Source organism: Solanum lycopersicum, chromosome 8, assembly GCF_036512215.1.
Source record: "Solanum lycopersicum chromosome 8, SLM_r2.1".
NCBI lineage: Eukaryota > Viridiplantae > Streptophyta > Magnoliopsida > Solanales > Solanaceae > Solanum > Solanum lycopersicum.
The window spans coordinates 57,665,386-57,688,020 of record NC_090807.1 but is presented as its reverse complement, the minus strand read 5'-3'; the positions used below and the strand labels follow the sequence as shown (position 1 = coordinate 57,688,020).

Below are 22,635 nucleotides of genomic sequence, written 5' to 3'. Positions count from 1 at the left end.
TGTATTTGAATTTTAATTGAAATTGCAATAATAATCTCAAACTTTGGGATAATCTATGTTCCCTTCCACTATTTAATATAAATATCCACAAGAATATCATAAATAATGTATCATTACAAATAGTAACTTGTCCATCTAGATATTTACATATATTTAAAATACATTATTAAATAATGCAGGGTTAGTACGTCCTGCCATAAATTTTATTTACAAGTGGTATTCAAGCTCTTATTTTTGCAACTTTAGCCGCGGCTTATATAGGTGAATCCATGGAGGGCCATCATTGAAATAGTCTTTTTTAGCTTAGCATTTGAGATTGTTACATCAATTTCGATCAAAGTTCAAATATATTTCAGATCTTTTTATATATATATATATATATATGCAAATTTGGTAACATGCTAGCTAGCTGCCAGACACAACTTTGTATTATATTTAGGTAATAAATCTAATTAAGACGTGAAAACTACATTATTTCACCATCAACAACCCAGTCAAGCGTGACCAGAGATAGTTTTTGTTTGTTTTTATAATCAAAATGATGATTAAGTCAACTAATATGGAATCAAGGAGGGAAAGTGTGAGGATCCAGGTCCCAAAATATATATATATATATAAACTATGAAAGAAGATGTGGGCATTTTATTTAATTTATACATTATGTATTAAAAATTATTCCATAAATAAAATTGAACGAAGAAATAATTTAATATGGCAAAAAACTGATGTATGGAGATTGGGAAGCTAGTAGTAATATGCACAGCTCAACCATCCATGTGATTATGTTTAGCTTGAATACCAAGGTTGAATGCACTTAAACCTATGACTAATTATTGTTTTTCTTCTCATTCTTGTAAGTTTAATGCCCATTAATTTATTAGTATATCCACATAAAATTTCGTAATTTTCACTTGACCCTAATATATTACTTGGTTTTATAAAATTATTGTCAGTTTGAAATATGATATTTATTTAGATTGTTTTTTAAATTTTATTATATTATATTATTAAATTTATTATTTAGTAACAATATTTATTTTTATATAATAACTGATTCACTATAATTGCGTGTTACTTTTTTTTTATATTCATTTTGCCTTTATTTATCATTTTATTTTTAAAATTTGTTTTTTTATCCTTTCTTTTTATAGTCTATTTTGTACACTATTTTTATAGGTTTGGTTCAATTTTTTTGATGTATGCTATTGTATAATGACATAAAGTGAGATAGTATATTCAAATTATATTTATTGAAATGATTTAATATATTATGATATATAATATAATATAATATAATACAATACGATAGATATCTTAATTCTATTCAATAGATAATTATCATATTCTTTTTTGCGGTCTTAATAATTTAGATTTGGTTATTAAGATTTAAGTCTACTTATTTTAAGGGGCTGAATCTTAATTATTTTTTGTGTTATTTTTCTCATTTTACAATTATTAAATGTATCTGAATGATTAAGATTTATAATAAAGTTTTAATCAAAATGTCTATTTAAGAAATCCTACCCATCGTTATTCCATCTACTTTCATCCACTATTCACAATCAATATTTTAGCCACAATTATTATCATCTTTAATCACCACCATCTACATACATAACCACCATCTTTATCCTGATTTCAACCAGCAACATTGTCAATCACAAAATCATTAATCATAATAATTAGCTATCATTTGCAATTACAATCACAAACCATTATTACTTTAATTAATTACCATCGATAATAATCGTTCTTATTCAATATTATCTACCGCTTACTACCATCACTATTAACTATCAATATCACTCTTCTACTAATTATCATCTATCTACAACAACAATCACAATTATTCACTATTGTCAAACACTTTACCATAAGATGCTAGTCACGACCACCATCATCTGTCAACACCATCTCAAAAGATCAATACATCAATCACTATTATTAACTGTTACAACAACCATCATCTGTCAACAATGCACAAATAAATTCAAATTCGTGCATTTTAATAATAACACAAAATTCAACTTTAATAAAAATAAATAAAATTTTAGTATCTCGGTCGATCTATTGACGGTGAAATTTGTGTGCAAAAGTGTCAACGATGCAAAGAGAGCAAGCATGCCCGTTTGAAGTTTTTTAAAAAAGGGTCCCCCACTCTTCTTCTCTTCCATCCTCTCACTTCTGAAACCCTCAATAAAGCAAAAGCTATGAATCAGAACAAATCCACCATTTTTGAATAAAGTTATAAATTCATGAGATTCTTCTTTAACGCTGCCACCATTTTCAACTTTCAAATCCTTCACTCTCTCTTCTTTTCTCATATAAAACAATTTTTTTACTTTTTTTTTTATAGTTTGTACGCTTCAAATAGCCATCATTCCAAATACCCCTTTTCCTCACTTCCCTATGACTCAAAGAATGTGATAAAGAAAAGTGAAAGAAACTCCAAATGTTCTATTTGTCTCTTCAATCTTATACGGATTGACCCAAAATCTTCACTTTTTACACCATTTCCTTATAGTATATTCAGTTTTTTTTTGTATCTTTTTTCCTTCAACACCCTTATATACTTCTTTCAATAATCAGAAAAGAGGACAAAATCCCAGTTGGGTTTTTTATTTTTCCTCTTTTGCTTTTGTTTTTCCCTCCCTTTGAACCATTTTAGTACTTTTGATGTTTTATTGAAATGGGTGGGGGAGGAAGAGTGGAGGTGGTAAGCAGCAAAGGGTGTTCTAAGCTGTTAGTGGATTTTTCCTCTTCATTTAGAGGGATTCCATCTTATTCATTGGAACCCTTCATGTCTCCTGCTTCCTCTTCCTCTGTTATGTCTCAATCAATACTCACCACTCCATCCAATTGTCCATTTTCTGGGCTTGTTATCTGTGTAACTGGACTTTCTAAAGGTTTGTGATGCATTCTGCATACTATGGTGTTGGAAGTTTGAGCTAAAACTGATGAATTGGAAAAGGAGATGAAAAAGATTGTTTTTTTTTTTTTAAATATGAAGTTGATATTAGTGTGTTCTCCATGTTATGTTCTATTGCTAATTCTTGTTTCTTCAATATGTTATACCAGAAGCTAGGAAGCAAGTGAAGGAAGCAACAGAGAGATTAGGTGGAAAATACAGCCCGCATTTGCACCCTCAATGTACCCATCTGGTGGTTCAGATATCCTTTTGTCTATGAATTTTCTTTTTCCCTTGATCACTATTTCTCCATAACCACTTTCTGTTTCCAAATCTAGTAAATGATACTTGTTTGTATCTCTTCCAGTTGACTACTTATCTTTTCCATACTTAAACAAGCCAGAGAAATGAAAATCGTATAGGTGAATCTAGTTAAATGTTTTGTAACTTGCTCATTAGATCCAGGTTATTAGATGATTCAGGTCTAATGGTTGTGTTTTTTGGTTAAAATTTGTTTCTTGTATTTTTATTCCTTAATGTCTGTTACAGTTTTTCTGGACGTAAGTTTGAGCACGCCTCGAAACATGGTTTAAAAAACGGTCTACTTGTCGTTTCATTGGCATGGTTTGTGGATAGCGTGAGAAGGAATGGTAAGAAATGTTCTGTTTTGTATTTTTATTAGGGATAGTGCAGTAAGCTTCATAACTTGTTTTCTGTATTACTCTAGCATTCCAGGTTTTATGTTCTTGTCCAATTGATTAATCTTGTATTTCTCTTTCCTTGAAATGGATTGTTGAACATGCTGATCCTTCTTTTTTTTTTTTTTGGTAGCTTTTATTTCTTTCAATTTAAATAACTTGTCAATTGTGGTTCTTAATAGATTCTCTCCAGCAAACGCGGATACAAGATTCTGCTTCCACTTCTCTTTTATGGCAAGGGATATGACTCATGAGCATAATAAAAAAATATATATTTTGGAAAAACTTTCAATTACTTGTACATTCGTGTAAGCAGAAGGGATGTATAAGCTAGTTTGAATTACCTAAACTTAATGCGTGACGATTAGATGTTAAAATGGTTGAGATATTACCATTATCCTTCGTGTTTTTAATTTAGTGAGAAGTAAGCTGCTGTTTTAATTTCTTGAAGTTGAATTGTCATTCTTCTGTTTAAGATGTGTCTACATGGATTATCAATTGAAGGAGTTTCAAACATTGATGGTTAAAACTAGAATTTGTTTCCTTCTGTAATAAATAAACCTTTTACTTGCATTTGTTTTCAAGGTGCAACCCATATTTCTGCAGTTTCTTTTACATAAGGTTTAGGGAATTTATGTCTTTTATTTTCTTATTTTTTATATGACTAAGACAATATTGCTTATGTTTGCTCCAGTGAGGCTGAATGAATCCCTTTATAGTGTTAAAGGTGATGGACAAGGTGGTTTCTCTGTAGATGATATCAGCAGTCAGCATTCATGTCTTCCTGTTGCGTTGCCTGAACATAGCAAATCACCTGTCATGATTGAAGAGCCATTAATACATGCTGAAAGAGAGCCTAAGCGAAGAACTCTGTTTGGTCATACCTTTTATGTTGATGCTGATGTTTCTGATGAGCTGCGTAGTAAGGTAGGTTGAGATTGTTATAAAAAGGCTCAAAATTGAATATTATGTCCAACTTATACTGGATTGTTTTGCTGTAGTTCTGCTTATCTAAGTCTTGTATTTGTTTCACTGAAAATCGGTGATATGCCACTTATTTTCCTTTGTTTGTTGCATCAATATGAATTCCAATATTGCGTCATATCTGAAGCGTATGCCATCTGAATCAATTCAAATTATTAAAGGTGCTTTTACTATTTCTCTGACTTCTTGTTGTAAATTTTAGGTCATCGAGTCTGCAACAGCAGAAGGTGCTAGTTTGGTCAATCAGTGGTTTGTTGGTTGCAGTGCGAGCCATGTTGTCTGCGAAGGAAACTCAATACGGAAATACCTCGGCCATTCCTCTAAAATTGTTACAGTAAGTGTTACTTCATTTATTTTGTGAGTATGCCTGAATTATTTCTCATGTTCGCAACTTAATCGGCACTGAAAATTTACAACTTCAGTGAATTACATTTTTCTGATCCCACTTCTTGTCCCGGGCAAGAACTTTACATAAGTCCTTCTATTAGTATCTCCTCGAGGAATGTTGTATCATTCCCTGCCTCCTTTCTTCATTGGACTTGCTTTTACAAACAATAAACCTTTTTGTCAGCCGCTCTGGGTTCTGAAGAGTGCCAAGGAAAAGTGCCTGCAAAGGCTTGTTCATATGTCTGCTGATTTGGCTAGGCAAACTGGAATATTACTTGATAACATTCAGAATACAATTTCTAGCAAGGTATGTATTCATGTTCCTTCTGTTTGCCCTACTCTCTCCTCTTTCTCTATCCCCGTCTTCTAATTGTTATTGATGAGCTTTCCAAGGTGCTTTCTTTATCATCTTAAAGATTGTTTTAGAATATCTTCCTGTTGTGTAAAACCAAGGATATTAGCTTTGTGGTCTCTAATACAATGCTCCATTAGTAAGCAAATTGATATATATCATCAGATAAATAGACAAAGTGTATTTGTCTTGTTCTTTCTCGCACAAGGACACCATACAAATTGAGGAATCTGGTTAAAATCTTTGTTTGAGGTGGATTCCACGGTGCAGTATATTCTCTGTAGTAGACTTTGGTGCTGTATCTGAGTTCATATGGATGTATGTGCCTGAAGGAATTTTAGTAAGGTATACATGTGAAGTGACAAAATTCCCTCCTTTTTGGCAGTAAATTTATGCTTTGTCTTTAGTGAAAGCTTATATAGTGTCTCATATGATCTTGTTCTAGTAAGCCCTTGGTCCTAGATAAGTAGCATGTCTGTCACATCTTTTTCATAAGGCCCACTATCTTATCCAGGGATCAGATAATCTGGCTTTAATTGGGTCAGTGGTCCATAGAAAATTTGTTAACTTTGGTTCAAGGGTCCTGGCCTAGCATTTTGTCATTTGGACCATATGCAAGGGGTTTTAACTGTAATTTGGACCATGGCCTACTCATTTTTCTGGTTTTCCCACAAATCTCAAAGATAACTACGCATGATAAGGGTGTTCTGGTATTTTTATCCAATGTCTTAGGGGTTGTCTTTTGATCAACCTAAGAACTTCAGATAGACCATGCATTTTTGGTTATGTACCTGTATAGGGTTTCCTATTGATGTAGCTATATATCCTTTCCCTTGACTATTATTAAGCTTGGACTCGGAGTAGTTACAGAATTTTGCAATTGGATCTGAGCTAAACTCCATGAGATATTCCAAGTAAGGGGACCAAACATTGATAATGAAGTTATTTACTCTTGCAACAACAACACCAACAACTATGCCTCAATCCAAACAAGTTGGGATTGGCTATATGAATCCTCATTTCTTCATTAACCCAAAAATAGAAGTAATAGGAAGCAATCTTTTTTGTTTGCTCCAAACTGATCCTTAAAGGAAACCTTCTAATACTTTATACATAATACATAATGTTCAGCGGGACCCTAAAAAAAAAAGGAAACAAGAAAAAGAAAAAAGAAGTTAACTTGTGAGTTCACGTGTTTAATCAACAAATAGTGGTAATTCTCCATTTCAGACATATTCTTGATAGTCGGACTGAGGAAAAAGGTGGACTATAATAATGGATGACTAGAGCAATTTATATTTAAAGAGAGTGATTGTTGCTTTATGGTAAGCTTCTCTGGTCTTTAGTTGATTGGATGATATTTAGTGAGGCTGTTGGTTGTCGTTTAATACCTCAAGTACCTCTCTTGACCTGAGCAACAGATATCTTAGATGGATTCTAGGTGGGCGTAAGGCGATCAATGGATGCCAATGTAGGCGTTCCCTGGGTTGTCATCATTTACCTTTCCTAAACTCAAGGTGTTATACCCAGTTTCTCTACTAAAATAAGTATTAACTGAATGACGTTATAATCTTGGATGGGTATATAATCAACTTTACATGAAATTTCAATCCTTCAATTTGGTAATGTGGATATTGTGTCTAGTTGGAAGGTGCCACATATGGACAATGCTTGAAATTTCGCAAGGAATTGGTAGCTTTACCTGTTGAAAGCTGTTTAGTTTTCTGGGGCTTTTTGTTAAAATAGATTTTACCATAAAAAATTCTGACAGTGTAGCAAGTGATTAGTTGGATGGGATGGTTTCCAGTGGCTGATCTCAAATTGGTCATGCACAGATACACATATTTACAAGTTTAAGTTATCAATTTATATATTTAATTGAATTTTTGCATTGTAGCACCATCTTTTGATGATTTTCTTGCTACAGTTCACTATTTTTTTAATGAATATAGGAAGTCAATACTGGTGCTTATCTTCAAGATGTAACATGTTCTACACCTAGAGTGAGCCAGGAAGAAAGGCAGAATGTTGCCAACGTGGCCAAAGAGGGAGTTAGGAAGCGTCGTGGTTGGCGTATGCAGGTAAAAACACTTCCACTTGTCATCATGCAGCTCATTTTTTTTTGTTTAAATGATGCCACCAAATACAAATAGATGCATGGATGGTTTAGGCTTATAATATTTTTTTCTGTTATGACTAATATGCCACTTAGCAATATAGTTTAACTATCTGTTCTGACATGGCATAACTTTCATTTTAGATTTAACATCTTACTTCAACTTGCATTGTAATGAATTTCATGTTTATCTTCTCAATTGTGAGTGGTTTGGCCCAAGGTTGAGGCACTTGGTGTTGATCCCAATCTGCCATTCCAAAACACTTTTAGAGGGGAACAGGAATCGGGTACTTTAATTCTCATAGTCTTGGCCCGATTTTGGTTTATTTAAGAAATAACAGTTACTGGTAGATTGCTTGTTCTAAGTGCCTACCAAAATGATAATAAAGCATTGCTACTGAGGGCTTTAACTAACTTAGAAATTATTTATGTGTAGCACTCAACCAACTATCAATTATGATCTCACAAGTATATTACTATTTTCAATAAAAACTTTAATTTTGCTCGCCCATTTGATTTGTAGACATGCCAAACTCCTCTACGTCACCTATCTCCAAGCAGCCTTCTAGATTCTATCTGCTGGTCGATATCTGATCCAACTTCAACTGCTTCTATTTACATGGATTCTTCTAGTGTTGAAGATACAAACCAACAGAACACATCTGTTTTTTTTGATGCAAAGGAGGATCAGAAAGCATCTGAAGCTTCATTTGTGAACCTATCCCGACCGCTTTCCGAAAGGTTTGTCAGATTTCTTACTTTCAGTGACTTTTACAGTTTCAACTTGCAGACTTAAATAAAACTTTTGAATTATTGCGCATATAATTGTTTCACGGAGTATATGATGTTGGTTTTTTTTTGTGGGCAATGAATGAGCAATGTTTTTCTGAACTGATAATTGATGAAAGTCATGTGTTGGTCATGTGCACTTGCTGGAATTTAGCATAGGACAATTCAAAGACCAATATCAAACTATTAGGTTACTATTGGCGGAACTGATACACTAGGGGCAGAATTGCTACTTAGCTCAATTATTGAGGATTATAGATGTGATTCACTTTTTTTTTCTTCCTTTGATTGTCTTGTTTGTGTTTGTTTGATTGCAGTGAGAAAGCTGAGTTGATATTGAAAAACAACTTCGTTACCATACTGTTTCCAGTTGATCGATTTTCTGAAATGGGTCCATGTTCCAGGACCTTTTTTAATGAAAAAGGGTTCACGTGTTTACAGGTCTTGGATTACATATATGCATTTTATCAGGTATTGGATTTATCCTTTGCTAAATTCATCTGCTTTTATTCAAGAGTGATAATAACAGAGATTCGTTTCATTAAATGAATTTGATTAGTTTCACACTTCATTTTTACTCGGGCAAGTTTAAATTGCTCTCTAATTGGATTTCTTGTTCCTAAAACATCACGTTTGTGATATTTCTAGGAAAACATGTCCCGTAGAGAGGTAGAGGTAGCGATTCACACAGATTCAAGGAATGCTGACCGACTAAGATCAGTTTATTGCAGTAAAGAGACTAGTGAGCGTGGTTGTGTAGAATTGAAACGAATAGAATTTCTTGGTAGCCGTAAAAGTTTTGAAATGTTGAAGCGTGTTTCGGGTGATAATAACTGTAACGTGTACGAGTTGTTGATCAGAGCATAAGTCCATAGGAGGAAACAAAGTTGGACGACGGTCTACTTTGTTCGATTTGGCTGGTAACATACCTCTAGCCTTCCAAGTGCTGACTTGGATATGATGAACAAGGTAAGTAATCGCTGAAGAAAAACTGTACATATTCATCATCAAAAATCATTTTTGCAATTTGATGGTTTTGTATATTTGTAAAGAAACAAAGGTCTACATACTAGCCAGATGTATTTTGATCTTTGTTTGGATTGGCTTATGACAAATAAGCCAAAAGTCATAAGTAGGAAATTCTAACTTGTGACTTTTGACTTATTTATGTTATTTTGGCTTAAAAACAAGTGCTATAAGCACCTTTTTGACTTAAAAACACTTAAAATAAGTCTATCCAAACGGGCTCTTCTTCTTCTTTGTTATTATTTCGAGTTCTATTGACTATGCATAGGGGATAGCTTTCAGGACCAGCTACATATATGACGAGTTCTCGTGCAAGTCTCTTGTCCGTGCCCAAAGGTCTGATTATTGACCTCGGTATTGGGTTAGCAAGAAGATGCATTTGCTGATAACATATCCATCGCGCATTTTTCAAATGTCAAGTCAGTGTGAACTCATTTGGCTGGAAATAAGTTGGATGGTATAAGTTATGCTTTTTATGATGAAAGATGAACAAGAAAAGACATTTATATGACTACAATGGTAAGTTTGAAACTGTTAGATGAATCCAAAAAATGAGGGGTGGATGAATTGGTTGTAAGATTGGGGAATAACTCTTTTTTGGAAGATTTAAGAGCTTGTTTGTATTGACTTATTTTAAGTCCTTTTAAGTATTTTTAAAGTGTTCGGCTAAATTTATTAATACTTGTTACGTGTGGGAGGTGCTAAAGTGACATATCCTACTTCTTAGATAGGATAAAGTAACATAAAGTTATAAATTTAGTTTCAACCCAACAAAATATAAATTTAAACCTGAGATATACACCTTTATCTCATGAACCAAACCACATCACAAGATATACATAATATATTTTATATAATATCACTTAAAAGCATAGAGTAGAAATAAGTATTGATATTACACACCAAACTTTGTTGAAAGCACGACAATATTACTAATAAAAGATGTTTCAATATAGATAAGGGCGAGCCCATTATCCACCGAATTTAAAAGGCTATGATATGATCAGTTCAAATGGCGGGTGATGAATGGATTTCTCGGCTAAAAAAAAAAAAAAAAAAGAAACATAGATATAGGTAGATAGATAGATGGGAGGTTTGATTTAGAACCTTTGGTGCAAATTAGGCTGCATTGGTTGGACTCTGAAAGCAAAAGGCATTTGCCCATAATCATGATTCTCCCTTGTCTGCTCAAACACTTCCCCTATTTCTCCCATGTTCCTATTCATGCTTGCTATCTCTAGTTGTCTCTGTCATTAATTTGCCCAAACAAACTAAATATTAAATCACCAAATTAATCTTTGAAACTATACATGTTAGAAATCTTGAAATGTGTGAATGAAAGGGTACATAGTTTAGTTACCGGTTAGGGATATGACGAGTTTATTCATGTATAAAAACCAGTATAACTAGTACTAAGTTTGACAATATTATATTTGCAAAGTTTCCAACACATCAAATTATGAGGTGTTTGCTTACCAATTTATAATTCTACCTAACTAATCGAGTACATGTGTATAAGTTAGAAGAAAATCTAGGTAAACGATGAAATAACCAAGAAGTGCATAAATAATTGAACTTATTTTGTAAAAGTAATTCATATATTTTTTAATACATAGCATAACTAATCAACAATCTAACGACGTGCCTATGGACGTTTAATCTCAAAAAGTTTAGGATTTACATCTCTTCATTCACAATTGTTCTAAACAAAAACGTCAACATTTTGAGAAAGATAAGTTATACATATCTAAATTCTTAGTGAGGCAACATGTTATAGAGCTTTAGAAATATAATGCATTGATCAAGGCGAAATAATTAATTTGAATTCATAATTTTATCAGTTGATAAGTGCTAAGAATCTCGAAGATTAAACCTATCAAGTTCAAATTTTGGATTTGTCCTCGTAAAAGAAAAAAGAACAAATATATATGTAGAAATTAAGTTAATATGATACACATACCAATTGACAGTTAAGTTGATCTTGCTCCTGCTCCATATTTTGAGTCTTGAGTAATTTCAATCCAAACACCACAGTAGGTCAAAAAATATAAGAAAGATATAATATACAGTAAAGTTAACAACAATATTATTTTTTACTAAATAGGAAAAAACCAAGAGGCTACTCCATCTCTCAAAAGAAAATACTCACTCCCTCAATTAAAAAAAAAAATCTAGTTTGATATGACATAAAATTTACGTAAACAAAAAAAAAATTAATCTTATGATTCTAAATTGAAATTGTGTCAAATGTACCAAAATGTCCTCTAATCTTGCGATTTTAATTAAACATGTCACGTGAAAAACTGAAACCAAAATATCGCCAAAAAAGGATGACACAGATTCTTTATAACAAACTAAAAATAAACGTTCATTCTGTTTGAATCGGAAGGAATAAAATCTTTTCATACTAAATAAATTTAGTTATTTTTTAGAAATAATATATATAAATTTAAAAAGAGTCAGATGATAATTCTGGAAGAAACACGTACTATAGTTTTAAGTATGAATACCAAAAACAATAATAATTTAGAGAGAACATTTATGTATTAAAACTCATTGTAATTCAAACAAATTACATACCTTTTTCCTCATCATCCTCATAAACTCATTCTGAAACACAATTAAGGTGATAAATTACTATATAAGAACACATTAATTATTGATTTAAATTAAGCACACATTACAAAAATATAAAATTGTAGGTAGGGTACCTGTTTTTCACGGATACCAGTGAGTCCATTTTCAAGTGCATCTTCCAATATCATGAGTTCTCTATAATTCAAAGATGATATATCTTCACCCTTTAGGTGCCTGAAATTAAACAAATCAACATCCATAAACTATTAAGACAAACTTTTTTTTTACTAATATTTGTATTAAGAAATCTTTTAAATAACTATAAATATTTAATTATTGAACTTTTGGTGCAAAGGTATATATAATAATCCTGATACATGATTATTTTATCCTGCGTTTGATTGAGATATTAGGCCGTGTAGGATTATTTAACACTTAAGTGATGGGATAAGTTATCTAATATACATGATGTAATAACTTATCTCGAAATGATTAATCAATCCCATGACAACTTTTTTCCAAACGAACTTAAAGTTTGTCCTAATAGCCTATACTAATAAGTTAAAGAGAATAAATTTACCTGAGTTCTATTTGCATGTTGTCATTGTCTTTCTTGACTTTGTTGATTTCATTGTCCAAGTTCTGTTTACAATCCAATAAAAAACTTTAAATAATTCTTTTTTTTTTTTAAAAAAAAAACATTGAAATTAAACTAGTATTAGAATAATAGTACTCAAGCTACTTAATCAATCAATCAATATATATATAGGTAGGTAGCTAGATTTGGGTGCTAACAACAATGAAAAGACTTGCAAACAAAAGGAAATAAGAGGGAAGAATTAAGATTTCATTTTCTTGACTAGAAGAATATAACCATCACTACTCCTTATTGTTAAATTTTTTGACTAGGGATAATATATATAGCTACAAAAGTACATGCTAATTTTAGATCTCTTCATAGAATTGATGTTTCTAATTTCTAAAAACAAAATCACCCTTTTTTTTTCCAAAAGGGGGTCAGTCAAAAAACCAGTTAAAACATTGATCTTTCATGTCAAAGGGAGGAAAACCCTAATCTTTTTTTTTTTCCTAAAAAGAGAATTTAAATAAGAAAAAACAACTTGCTTTTTCTAGATCTGTTTAAAGATTTCATGTTTCAAGTGAACTAACATTGTTTTTAGCAAAATACACTTGTTTTTTTTTTTTTATTGCATTTTCAAAAATAGGTCAAAGAAAATATGGAATTTGATCCAAGGGTTTCTTAGATATTCCCCCCCCCCCTCCCTTCAAGATTTGATTCAAGGGTCTGTTTTATCCACCCCCCCCCCCCCCCCCTTTTTTTTTTTTCAAGAATAGGTAACAAATGATCCAAGTGTTTCTTTGATTTTATTTTCTTCATTTTTGCCCCTTTTTTTCAAGAATAGGTAAAAGAAAAATATGGATTTTGATCCAAGGGTTTATTAGATTTTCTTTTTTTTTTTCCTTTTTCAAGAATAGGGAAAAGATAAGATGGAATAAGATCCAAGTGTTTATTTCAAGAATAGGTAAAAGAAAAATATGGATTTTGATCCAAGGGTTTGTTTGATTAATTTTTTTTTAAAATTCCCTTTTTTCAAGAATAGGTAAAAGAAAAACATGGATTTTGATCCAAGGGTCAATTAGATTTTCTTTTTTTTTCCTTTTTCAAGAATAGGTAAAAGAAAAGATGGAATAAGATCCAAGTGTTTATTTCAAGAATAGGTAAAAGAAAAATATGGAATTTGATCCAAGGGTTTGTTTGATTTATTTATTTTTTTTTAAAAAAAAAATTCCCCCTTTTCAAGAATAGGTAAAAAGAAAAGATGGAATTTGATCCAAGTTTTAATTAGTTTACCTCATGCTTAGCATCCCACAATCTTCTTCCAGTAAGCTTGTGGTATTGATCCAAAATATCAACCAAACTTCAAAAACAACCACACCAAAATTTCTTAGACCAAAAAAAAAAAATTGTATTAAAAAATTAAACAAATTATATGAAGAAGTAAACATACGAAGTAGACGAGAATTCATGCATTTTTCCAGAAGTAGCAAAAATGATAACAGAAACATGAGCATCACAAAGAACACTAATTTCCTTAGCTTTTTTCAAGATCCCATTTCTTCTCTTTGAGTATGTTACTTGTCTATTGCTTGAGTTTTCTATTCTCTTTATCTCTATCTTTCCTCTTCCCATTTTCTTTTTTTTTTCTTTTTCTTGTGTTGTTTTTACCTTTTAGATGTAAGTAAGTATATAAATAAGAAGAAGAAATGAATGGGAGTGTCTATTAAGGGATTGACAGACTATCAACTTTCTTAAGTAGCAGAAAAAGTTTGTATTTTTTAAGGCATTTCATAATGCTCTTTACTTGTAACTTACCACTTCTTTTAAACCCTTTCTTGCATCTTCTTATCCTTTGGTTTTTCTCCAACTTCATTTCTCACTTATTAAGAAGTTGAAAGTAATTTGAAATCATAATAAGATTTAAGTATAAAAGTTTTGTTCGTACGTGCAATTTGAATTTCTTATGTTGTATATCTATATATATATATATATAAAATCTCATAAGTTGTAAAACTATTAGAATTGTCCCAATTCTTTATTCAATTTTACCAAATAAGCAAAAGTTTATAAAATCACATAATATACTATCACAAAACTATTCTTAAAAAAAAAAAAATACAACATTTATTGATCAAGCATTAATTTAATAAAAAAATAAATTGAACATAAGTTATAGTGTACTAGTCTTTAATATAATCCTTCAACATAGAAAGATCAGTTTTCTCACGTTGAATGACCAAGAAGATCATGAACCATCGTTGTTACTTTGAGCCATTTGTTGGTAAATAAATTTAATTAAAAATAAAGAACTTGGTGGATATAAATGATAAAGTAGAATTAACTTGAAGTAATAATAAATTTTATGTTGGTGAGAATAATCGTTATGAGTATAAACAAGTAATGATATGAATTATTTTACATATTAAATAAATGGTTAGTAGATATAAATGTGGAATTTTCTGTTTATAAAATATAAACTTGTGGGTCAATTTTTATATTATAAAAAATCTCATATCATGATTTGAGATTCCCAAATCATGATTTTTTTTGGGAAAAATTTGAGATTTTATCTCATGCTATAAAATTATGAGATGAAATTAACGTAATATCACATATCCAAACATTATTTTTTTTTATAATTTTATATTGCGATAAAATCACACGTCCAAACACATATACTTCCAAAACGGTATGATGATATGTCTTCACAGGATTTAAGAGTAAGTGCATTGAATTGACTATATAATAGGACTTCAAAGAACTAACTTGTATGAAATGAAAAGTAAATCATTAGTTAAATAATATAGGGGAAATGTCCTAATATTCCCTTCAATTTTATCATTTAGAGCGACATCTCATTCGTTATAAAAATGGCTCATATATGTACTTACCATTACAAAATCAGCACATATATACCCCTCATCGTTACAAAAGTTGTTCAAATATACCCTACAGGTACAAAATGATAGTTTTTTTTTTAATATTTCAAAATATTATATATTGGATCTTGTTCACTCATAAATTATTTTTTGACTTTAAGCATAGAGTAGAGATGAGTATTGGTCATATTACACACCAAATTTTGTTAAAAAGCACAAATTAGAACAATATATATTACTAATAAAAGGTGCAAATGTTAGAAATAATTAAACTCTATATAACTAATTTCTACATTTTAATACCCGCATAACTAACCAATAACCTAAGGACGTTCCATCTCAAAATATTAATTAGTATATCTAAATAAACAAAGTATATATGATGTTCATCACTTCATTTAAAATTGTTCTTAACATATCAAGATTTATGTGCAAGCCAGGTTATACACTAATCGAGGCAGAATAATTAATTTGAATTTAGTTCTAAGAACCTTGAAGATAATTAAACTTATCAACTTCAAATCTCCCTATGATATACACATGTATTAATTAATGTTTTTTTATGAGACATTTAAAGTGTTAAAACTGTGAAAAAGGAAAAAGAGAGCAAACATACATATGTTAAAATTAAGTTAATATGATAACCATATATACCAATTGGCTGTTAAGTTGCTCCTGCTCCATATTTTGAGTCTGTGGAATTAATTTCCATTAAAACACCACAGTATGTCAAAAATATAAGAAAGAAAATGTACAACACATGATATAATTTAAACATCACATAGAAGTTAACAATAATGTTTTTTATTAAATAAGAAACAAAAACAAACAAGAGGCTACGACAACATATGTCGAAAAAAAATAGTATTTTTTTTCCATTTCGAATAAATTTAGTTATTCTTAAAAATAACATAAAACAGGTGATAGTTTAAGTATATATAAATACTGAGAATATTACTCAAGGAAAATTGTAGTATAAATCTGTTTGTCACGTATATGAGTGCATTTTCAAGAGCATCTTCCAATATCATGAGCTGTCTACAGTTGAAAGATGATATGTCTTCACCCTTTAGGTGTCTGAAATTAAACAACTCAACATCAATAAATGTCAAAGACAAACTTCTTTTTCTTACTAATATTTGTATTAAGAAATCTTTTTAAATAACTACAAATATTTATTATAAACTCATGAGTTGTTTGTTATGAAGGTGTAATAATCCTGATGCAAGACTATGCATTAGACCGTACTGGAATTATTTATTCCATCATTTATATTTTAGTAATGAAATAAATTATCTCATATATATAGTAAAATAACTTATTCAGAAATGATTAATCATATTATAATTTTTTCTCTATCAAACAAACATAAAAGTCATCTTAAGAGTAATGAAATAAATTATCTCATATATATAGTGAAATAACTTATTCAACAATGATTAATCATATTATAACTTTTTCTCTATTAAACGAACATAAAGTCATCTTAAGAGTCCAAACTATTAAAGTAAAGAGAGAAATTGAAAAGATTTACCTGAGTTCTATTTGCATGTTTTCATTGTCTTTCTTGACTTTATTGATTTCATTGTCCAAGTTATGTGTACAATCCAATCAAAACTAATCAAAAACTTTAAATATTTTTTTTTAAAAAAAAACATTGAAATTAAACTAGTATTAGAATAATAGTACTCAAGCTACTTAATCAATCAATCAATATATATTGAAGACCATATATATATATATATATAGGTAGGTAGCTAGATTTAGGTGCTAACAACAATGAAAAGACTTGCAAACAAAAGGAAATAAGAGGGAAGAATTAAGATTTCATTTTCTTGACTAGAAGAATATAACCATCACTACTCCTTATTGTTAAATTTTTTGACTAGGGATAATATATATAGCTACAAAAGTACATGCTATTTTTAGATCTCTTCATAGAATTGATGTTTCTAATTTTTCTAACAACAAAATTACCTTTTTTTTTCTTCAAAAGGGGGTCAGTCAATAACCAGTTAAACAATTGATCATTCATGTTAAAAAGGGAGGAAAACCCTAATCTCTTTTAGTTCAACAAAAACATTATTTATACTTTATTTAATTTAATTTAATTCATAAATTAGTTATACCTCATATAAGGTCTTATTTTTATCTCTAAAAAAAAGGAAGAATAACTAATTCAAGATTAAACTATACATGGATAAAACCCCTAATGACTAAACTAATCCCCCAATTCTTTTTCTTAAATTTCTGTTGTAATTTAAGGTCCTTTTTTTTAAAATTTATATTGAAATAGTTATAAATGTTTTTTTAAAATTTTCAAATTCGTCTAATGTAATTTGATGATTTCACAAACTAATATTTTTATCTCCACGTTTGATTTGGTATATTGCTTTTTTGGGGGGATTTTTTTTAAAAAATAAGTTGTGTATTTGAACAATTTAAGTAGTCTTAAATCTATGTTAAGCTTAAGCTATATTTGATCAATAAATTTTTTTAAAATATACCGTACTATCAAGGATCTCCGTCTGGCACATCACATCTCAATTTTTTTATTATATATTTTAATATTTAACTTGACCAGTTAAATGAAATAAAAAATCTCATAATAACTCAAGGGCATAATAGAGAAAAATATTTTGTAGAGTTTTAAAGTAAACACAAGATTAGGTGGGAAGTAAAGCATTTCTAATTCAAAAAATTACTAAGTTATGCGTTGTAATTTCTGTATTATGCGTCTTTGTACCAAACAACCGTGTTGCAAGTGAACTAACTTTGTTTGTAGCAAGATACACATGTTTCTTTAAACTAAACACAAGATTAGGTGGGAAGTAATAAATTAAACACTTTGATAAAAGTTAATCCTTGCATTACTAAATCCTACACTATCAATTTATACCTTACTAATTTAGTTTAGAGTGAACTTGTTTTCAGCAAGATACACATATTTCTTTAAACCAAACACAAAATTAGGTGAGAAGTAATGAATTAAACACTTGATAAAAATTAATCCCTACATAACAAAACCTTGTATTACTAATTTATAACTTACAAATTTAATTTAAAGGTGAATTGACTTTGTTTTTCCAAGAATAGGTAAAAGAAGATGGAGTTTGATGCAAGTGTTTCTTTGATTTTTTTTCCTTTTTTACCCTTTTCCAAGAATAGGTAAAAGAAAAATATGAACCAATGGTTTGTGATTTTTCCCCCTTTTCAAGAATAGGTAAAATAGCATCCCACAATCTTCTTCCAGTAAGCTTGTGGTATTGATCCAAAACATCAACCAAACTTCAAAACAACCACACCAAAATTTCTTAGACCAAAAAATAAATAAATTTGTATTAAAAATAAATAAATTATATGAAGAACTAAACATACGATGAGAATTCATGCATTTTTCTAGAAGTATCAAAAATGATAACAGAAACATGAGCATCACAAAGAGCACTAATTTCCTTAGCTTTTTTTCAAGATTCCATTTCTTCTCTTTGAGTATGTTACTTGTCTATTGCTTGAGTTGTCTGTTCTCTTTATTTCTCTGTGTTGTGTTGTTTTCACCTTTTACAAGAAGAAATGAATGGCAGTATATCTATTAAGGGATTTATAGACAATCAACTTTCTTAAGTTGCAGAAAAAAGCTTGTATCTTTAGTTGTAACTTTAGCACTTCTATTGTTGGTACAGTTAATTTGTTCACGTGATTTAATTTAAGAATAAATAGGTTGAAATTGACTAAATATTAGGATCACAAAGAATTAATTTGTATGGAATGAACAATTTAATTATAAGTAGTTAAATAATATACGTCATTCTACGCTTCATCTTTTAATGGTGCAGGTATTCAATATCGACAACAGAGGGCTCATGTTTTAACCCCTTGTCTAAACCTTCATCAACATCTTCGTTGCCACTATCCATTGAAGCACCAATTCAATTTCAAAAGCTTCTTCTAGGAGAAACCTTTTTTTGATCCTCCATTAAGCTATGCACTAAAAGAACAAACTAAAGCAACAAAATTCATGTAAGAAATCAACGAGATTCAAAGAAATGTTGAAATGAGAGTGAGTTCGGCACCAAAACGGACAGTTCCTCCATTTATGGGTGAACTACTTTCTCTTTTGTGGGCAGAAGACATGCTCATAAATGATAGTAACACCATTCTTTCACGGGTGAGGAGACCCTCTTTCGACCATTGAGGTGTCTAAATGTACATACTCAAAGTTGGAAGTGTTTCCTGGGGCCAAAGTTTGAGTGCCGTATGAAACAACTTAAAAAGTTGCAACAAGTTAACGTAAAATGTAGAACTGCAGGAATCCAACCTCAAGACAATGTAAAAGAAATGAACTTCAAACACTGTCCTAGAGTTCACTAGGTACAGGTTTTGAACTCTAGGACACAATCCTGAAGTTTCACTAAGTGATGCACATGAAGAAGGAAGTCCCAATAGATAAGTTAAATCAAGGTTTAAATAAGGGACATAAGAACAATCCCCGTTATACACTTCAAAAAGTTCATCCCTATTTTCAATTGGATTTCCAATAATGGCTGGAAACAGAAACCATGCCCGCCTGATACGCTACTACTAAGTTTGTTGCTACTTTTCAATGCAAATATACACAGCAATTTCTGGATTCCCTTAGCGAAGGGCTAGACCTAAAAGGCTATATGCTAACAATTCTACGCCTTAGAGCAAGATTGTGAGAATTCACACTAATGATAATTCATTGATTTCCAATGGCTATTTTCCCCTGTCGTTCTAGCTCATATAACATGTGAAGTGCTGCTGAATCAAGTGAGCTTTTCTTATCAGCTCTTTCATCCCCGGTAAGCTCTATCAAACCATAGTCAGGTATTGTCAGAGAGATTCGAGATGCAAAAGTGTTGTAAACCTTCCTTTTATCAGAGCCTTCACCACATTCAATAAGTGATCTGGCCAGAATTTACACTCAATAAGCACCAATCTAGGAAACAGATTGATAGAAACTAGAAGGAAAGAACTGATTAGCACATAAACTGCTTTTACTTACTTGGATGTACGCTCTGTTGATTCAAAACTAGGCATTGGCCACTGCAGTTTCTTGCATAGTTCAAAGAGTGATATGCGAGGTCCACCCCTTGTCATGTTGATTGGCCCAATTACTGCCAAGTGAAACAGAGATGACCATTAAATCCAAAAGTGTGTCAGGTGATGCACATCACCAGACCTTCCAAAAACTAACTTTTCTTTAGTTATCTAACTTTGGCATTATTCTGTCAAATCAAAGGGCGGGGAATGGTTACAATGGTTTAAAAATATATTTGTGAGCTTTCATGTTGAGAGAACCATTTACATTGTTCAAAAGGAGTAAGATTAAGGAGCTGAGACTTGTGGCATTCAGAATCACACTTTCGTTTTCTAGGAAATGGAATTAAGGTGAAGCAGTGTGGATATTCAAGGTTAAGAGACTCCGAAGCCCCCATTATGTGTTGGTGAAACTTATCGAACTAGGTATTCCATTTACTTTGAATTTTTTCAACTTCAAGGACTTATTTTCCCTCATCACGCAACACTTCACTGGTGAGGGACTGATTACCGAAAGAGTTACATAAAACAAAGAAAAGAAGAAAATAAACAACCATAATAAAGTAATGCATGGTTACATTAAAAATTTAAAAGTCTAAGATAGATAACCATTATTTTTACCCGAGGGAATTAAAAGATTCTGGAAACTGCCTCTACAAAAATTTCAATCCAAGTTTTTGCTGAATTCATAAGGAGACAGGGGCAAGATTCACCAAGAAGACAGGTGGATGCTGGGCTTTTCACATTGTCACAGAAAGAACTCGATATATAGCTGAAAAACAGGAAGCTCTGGAGAGGCTAAAGGGAAAGACTTTGAGCACTATTGCTTCACGATTCTGCTGCTCAGAGGAGCAAATTGGCATTGGTGCCTATACCATGTGCCCCAGATTGTGATACTTTGGAGAAGGGCCCTCATTGGACAAATCTGACGAAGAAGACAGATTTTAGAGGTAAGAGGGAGCAAGGTATTTGTAAGGATGAAATATTTCGAGAAAATGATGAGGAAGCAGGGAATGGAAGGACCAAGGTAAGTATAGAAATTAGAGGTAAAAATGATCATGGGAAGCAGAAATTGACCTATGACTAATGAGCTAACATTTTGATATCCATGCTACTGAAGAACAGCAAGGGAGATGAGTGAGGATATTGAGGGGAGAGACAACATCGAAGGGAGATTGAAATCTCAGGAAAAAGGTATTAGCAAATGGTTTAGAGCACTTGTGGCAGTCTATTTAATGCAGATGTTTGTCAACCTTCTGCAAAAAATAGGGTTCATATATTTTATACTTCTGTATGGATCCTTTATTCAGGAAATTCTCTCTTCAATCAATAAGTCTTATTACCTTGTAAATAAAAGCAATGCATAAATAGCAACTTTAGCATATTCAGAGGAAGTCACTTCTCTGCATATTATGATCTAAATAGAAATGTAGCAAATTGTAATAGAACTACAGGAATTATAGCTTGACTTTTGTTGGCAAAGCTATAAATCGTCAACACTTAATACGTATTCAGTTGTGACTAGAAAATATGATCACTCTCTACTACTATGCAATCAAAAAAGGTTTCGTTTACAAATTCTGTCATATCACTTCTTTTGGGAGGTATATTGTCTGAATACTGGAAGGTGTAAGAACAAGAGGGGGGGACCTTGGGTAGGATTTGAACCCAACACCTATATATACAGGGCAGAGCTGTAACTATTAGGTGTCAATGTCAATACAATGCATCATACTCCCTCCATCTCAATTTGTTTGTCTCACTTCAATTTTTGTCTGTTTTAAGAAGAATGTGTCTAATTTTAACTTTCCACATGATATGTTTAACACCCAAGATTAAAACACATTTTGGTACATTCTATGTATCTATAGTTTAAGACTACAAGATTCAAAAATTATTCTTCAGTTTCTTAAACACCGTGCCAAGACAAAATCAGACAAACAGATTGAAGCGGAGGGAGTACTTAATTTCAAATCTGATGGACTTTTTCGAGAATACTGATTCTTGTTTGTGAAGTATCATCTTGCCACCATATTAAAATGGTAGTTTATTCCGCTCTCAGACAACATAATTAGTGTAACTACAGAATAATATGTACTTCGCCATTCTAAAATAATTTACTTAATTACATATAGCCCTTTCCAAAAGTGTTTGGCCCCTTCTCCTCAAATAGAAACCTTCAGAAACTAAGTGTACTTCAGTTATTCATCTTGATGAGACATACTTTCAACTAATTACATTATTCAAATTTAACTATTACATGAAAAACTTCTATATC

At 31.1% G+C, this 22,635-nt stretch overlaps 3 protein-coding genes across 8 annotated transcripts in view; 1 reads left to right on the top strand and 2 right to left on the bottom strand.

The window, feature by feature from the left end:
• The first annotated feature begins 2,121 nt into the window (after window positions 1-2,121).
• LOC101266055 (uncharacterized) lies at window positions 2,122-9,941 on the top strand. Of its 4 annotated transcripts, none has more exons than XR_011211204.1 (11): window positions 2,122-2,906; window positions 3,079-3,171; window positions 3,457-3,558; window positions 4,301-4,533; window positions 4,793-4,924; window positions 5,162-5,284; window positions 7,282-7,410; window positions 7,969-8,186; window positions 8,552-8,705; window positions 8,883-9,203; window positions 9,543-9,941. XR_011211204.1 is itself a non-coding variant. In XM_069288159.1 (10 exons), the coding sequence occupies exons 1-10, from the start codon at window positions 2,690-2,692 to the stop codon at window positions 9,099-9,101; spliced, it is 1,620 nt and encodes a 539-aa protein (XP_069144260.1). In that variant the 5' UTR covers window positions 2,122-2,689; the 3' UTR covers window positions 9,102-9,499. The 4 variants fall into 4 exon arrangements, 1 of the variants encoding a protein (XP_069144260.1); XR_011211202.1 differs by having other exon boundaries at window positions 9,536-9,941; XR_011211203.1 differs by having other exon boundaries at window positions 9,529-9,758.
• Window positions 9,942-10,278: 337 nt separating this feature from the next.
• LOC101265756 (floral homeotic protein FBP1) lies at window positions 10,279-14,098 on the bottom strand. Its single transcript, XM_004245154.5, has 7 exons — window positions 13,868-14,098; window positions 13,711-13,777; window positions 12,418-12,479; window positions 11,972-12,071; window positions 11,841-11,870; window positions 11,221-11,265; window positions 10,279-10,507 (listed from the first exon to the last, which is right to left on the bottom strand). Exons 1-7 carry the CDS (start codon window positions 14,047-14,049, stop codon window positions 10,361-10,363), a joined length of 633 nt encoding a protein of 210 aa, XP_004245202.1. The 5' UTR covers window positions 14,050-14,098; the 3' UTR covers window positions 10,279-10,360.
• Window positions 14,099-19,715: 5,617 nt separating this feature from the next.
• DCL3 (endoribonuclease Dicer homolog 3a) overlaps window positions 19,716-22,635 on the bottom strand; it is a 48,787-nt gene continuing 45,867 nt past the window's right edge. For 2 of the 3 annotated variants that reach the window (XM_019215024.3, XM_069287618.1), the window contains 2 exons: window positions 20,323-20,434; window positions 19,744-20,224 (listed from right to left, as the gene is read on the bottom strand). In XM_019215024.3, the coding sequence (XP_019070569.2) occupies window positions 20,017-20,224; window positions 20,323-20,434 (320 nt within the window). In that variant the 3' untranslated portion in view covers window positions 19,744-20,016. 3 annotated transcript variants of the gene reach the window in all.

What these genes read in the sequence shown, in the direction of transcription:
- LOC101266055 (XM_069288159.1), top strand. Translation starts at nt 2,690, where the DNA reads ATGGGTGGGGGAGGAAGAGTGGAGGTGGTAAGCAGCAAAGGGTGTTCT. An exon ending in CTGATGAGCTGCGTAGTAAG is followed by an intron (nt 4,534 to 4,792) that starts GTAGGTTGAGAT and finishes TGTAAATTTTAG; the next exon opens with GTCATCGAGTCTGCAACAGC. An exon ending in ATTCCTCTAAAATTGTTACA is followed by an intron (nt 4,925 to 5,161) that starts GTAAGTGTTACT and finishes CCTTTTTGTCAG; the next exon opens with CCGCTCTGGGTTCTGAAGAG.
- LOC101265756 (XM_004245154.5), bottom strand. Translation starts at nt 14,049, where the DNA reads ATGGGAAGAGGAAAGATAGAGATAAAGAGAATAGAAAACTCAAGCAAT. An exon ending in AACATGCAAATAGAACTCAG is followed by an intron (nt 12,072 to 12,417) that starts GTAAATTTATTC and finishes GTTTAATTTCAG; the next exon opens with GCACCTAAAGGGTGAAGATA. An exon ending in TGAGGATGATGAGGAAAAAG is followed by an intron (nt 11,266 to 11,840) that starts GTATGTAATTTG and finishes AAATTACTCAAG; the next exon opens with ACTCAAAATATGGAGCAGGA.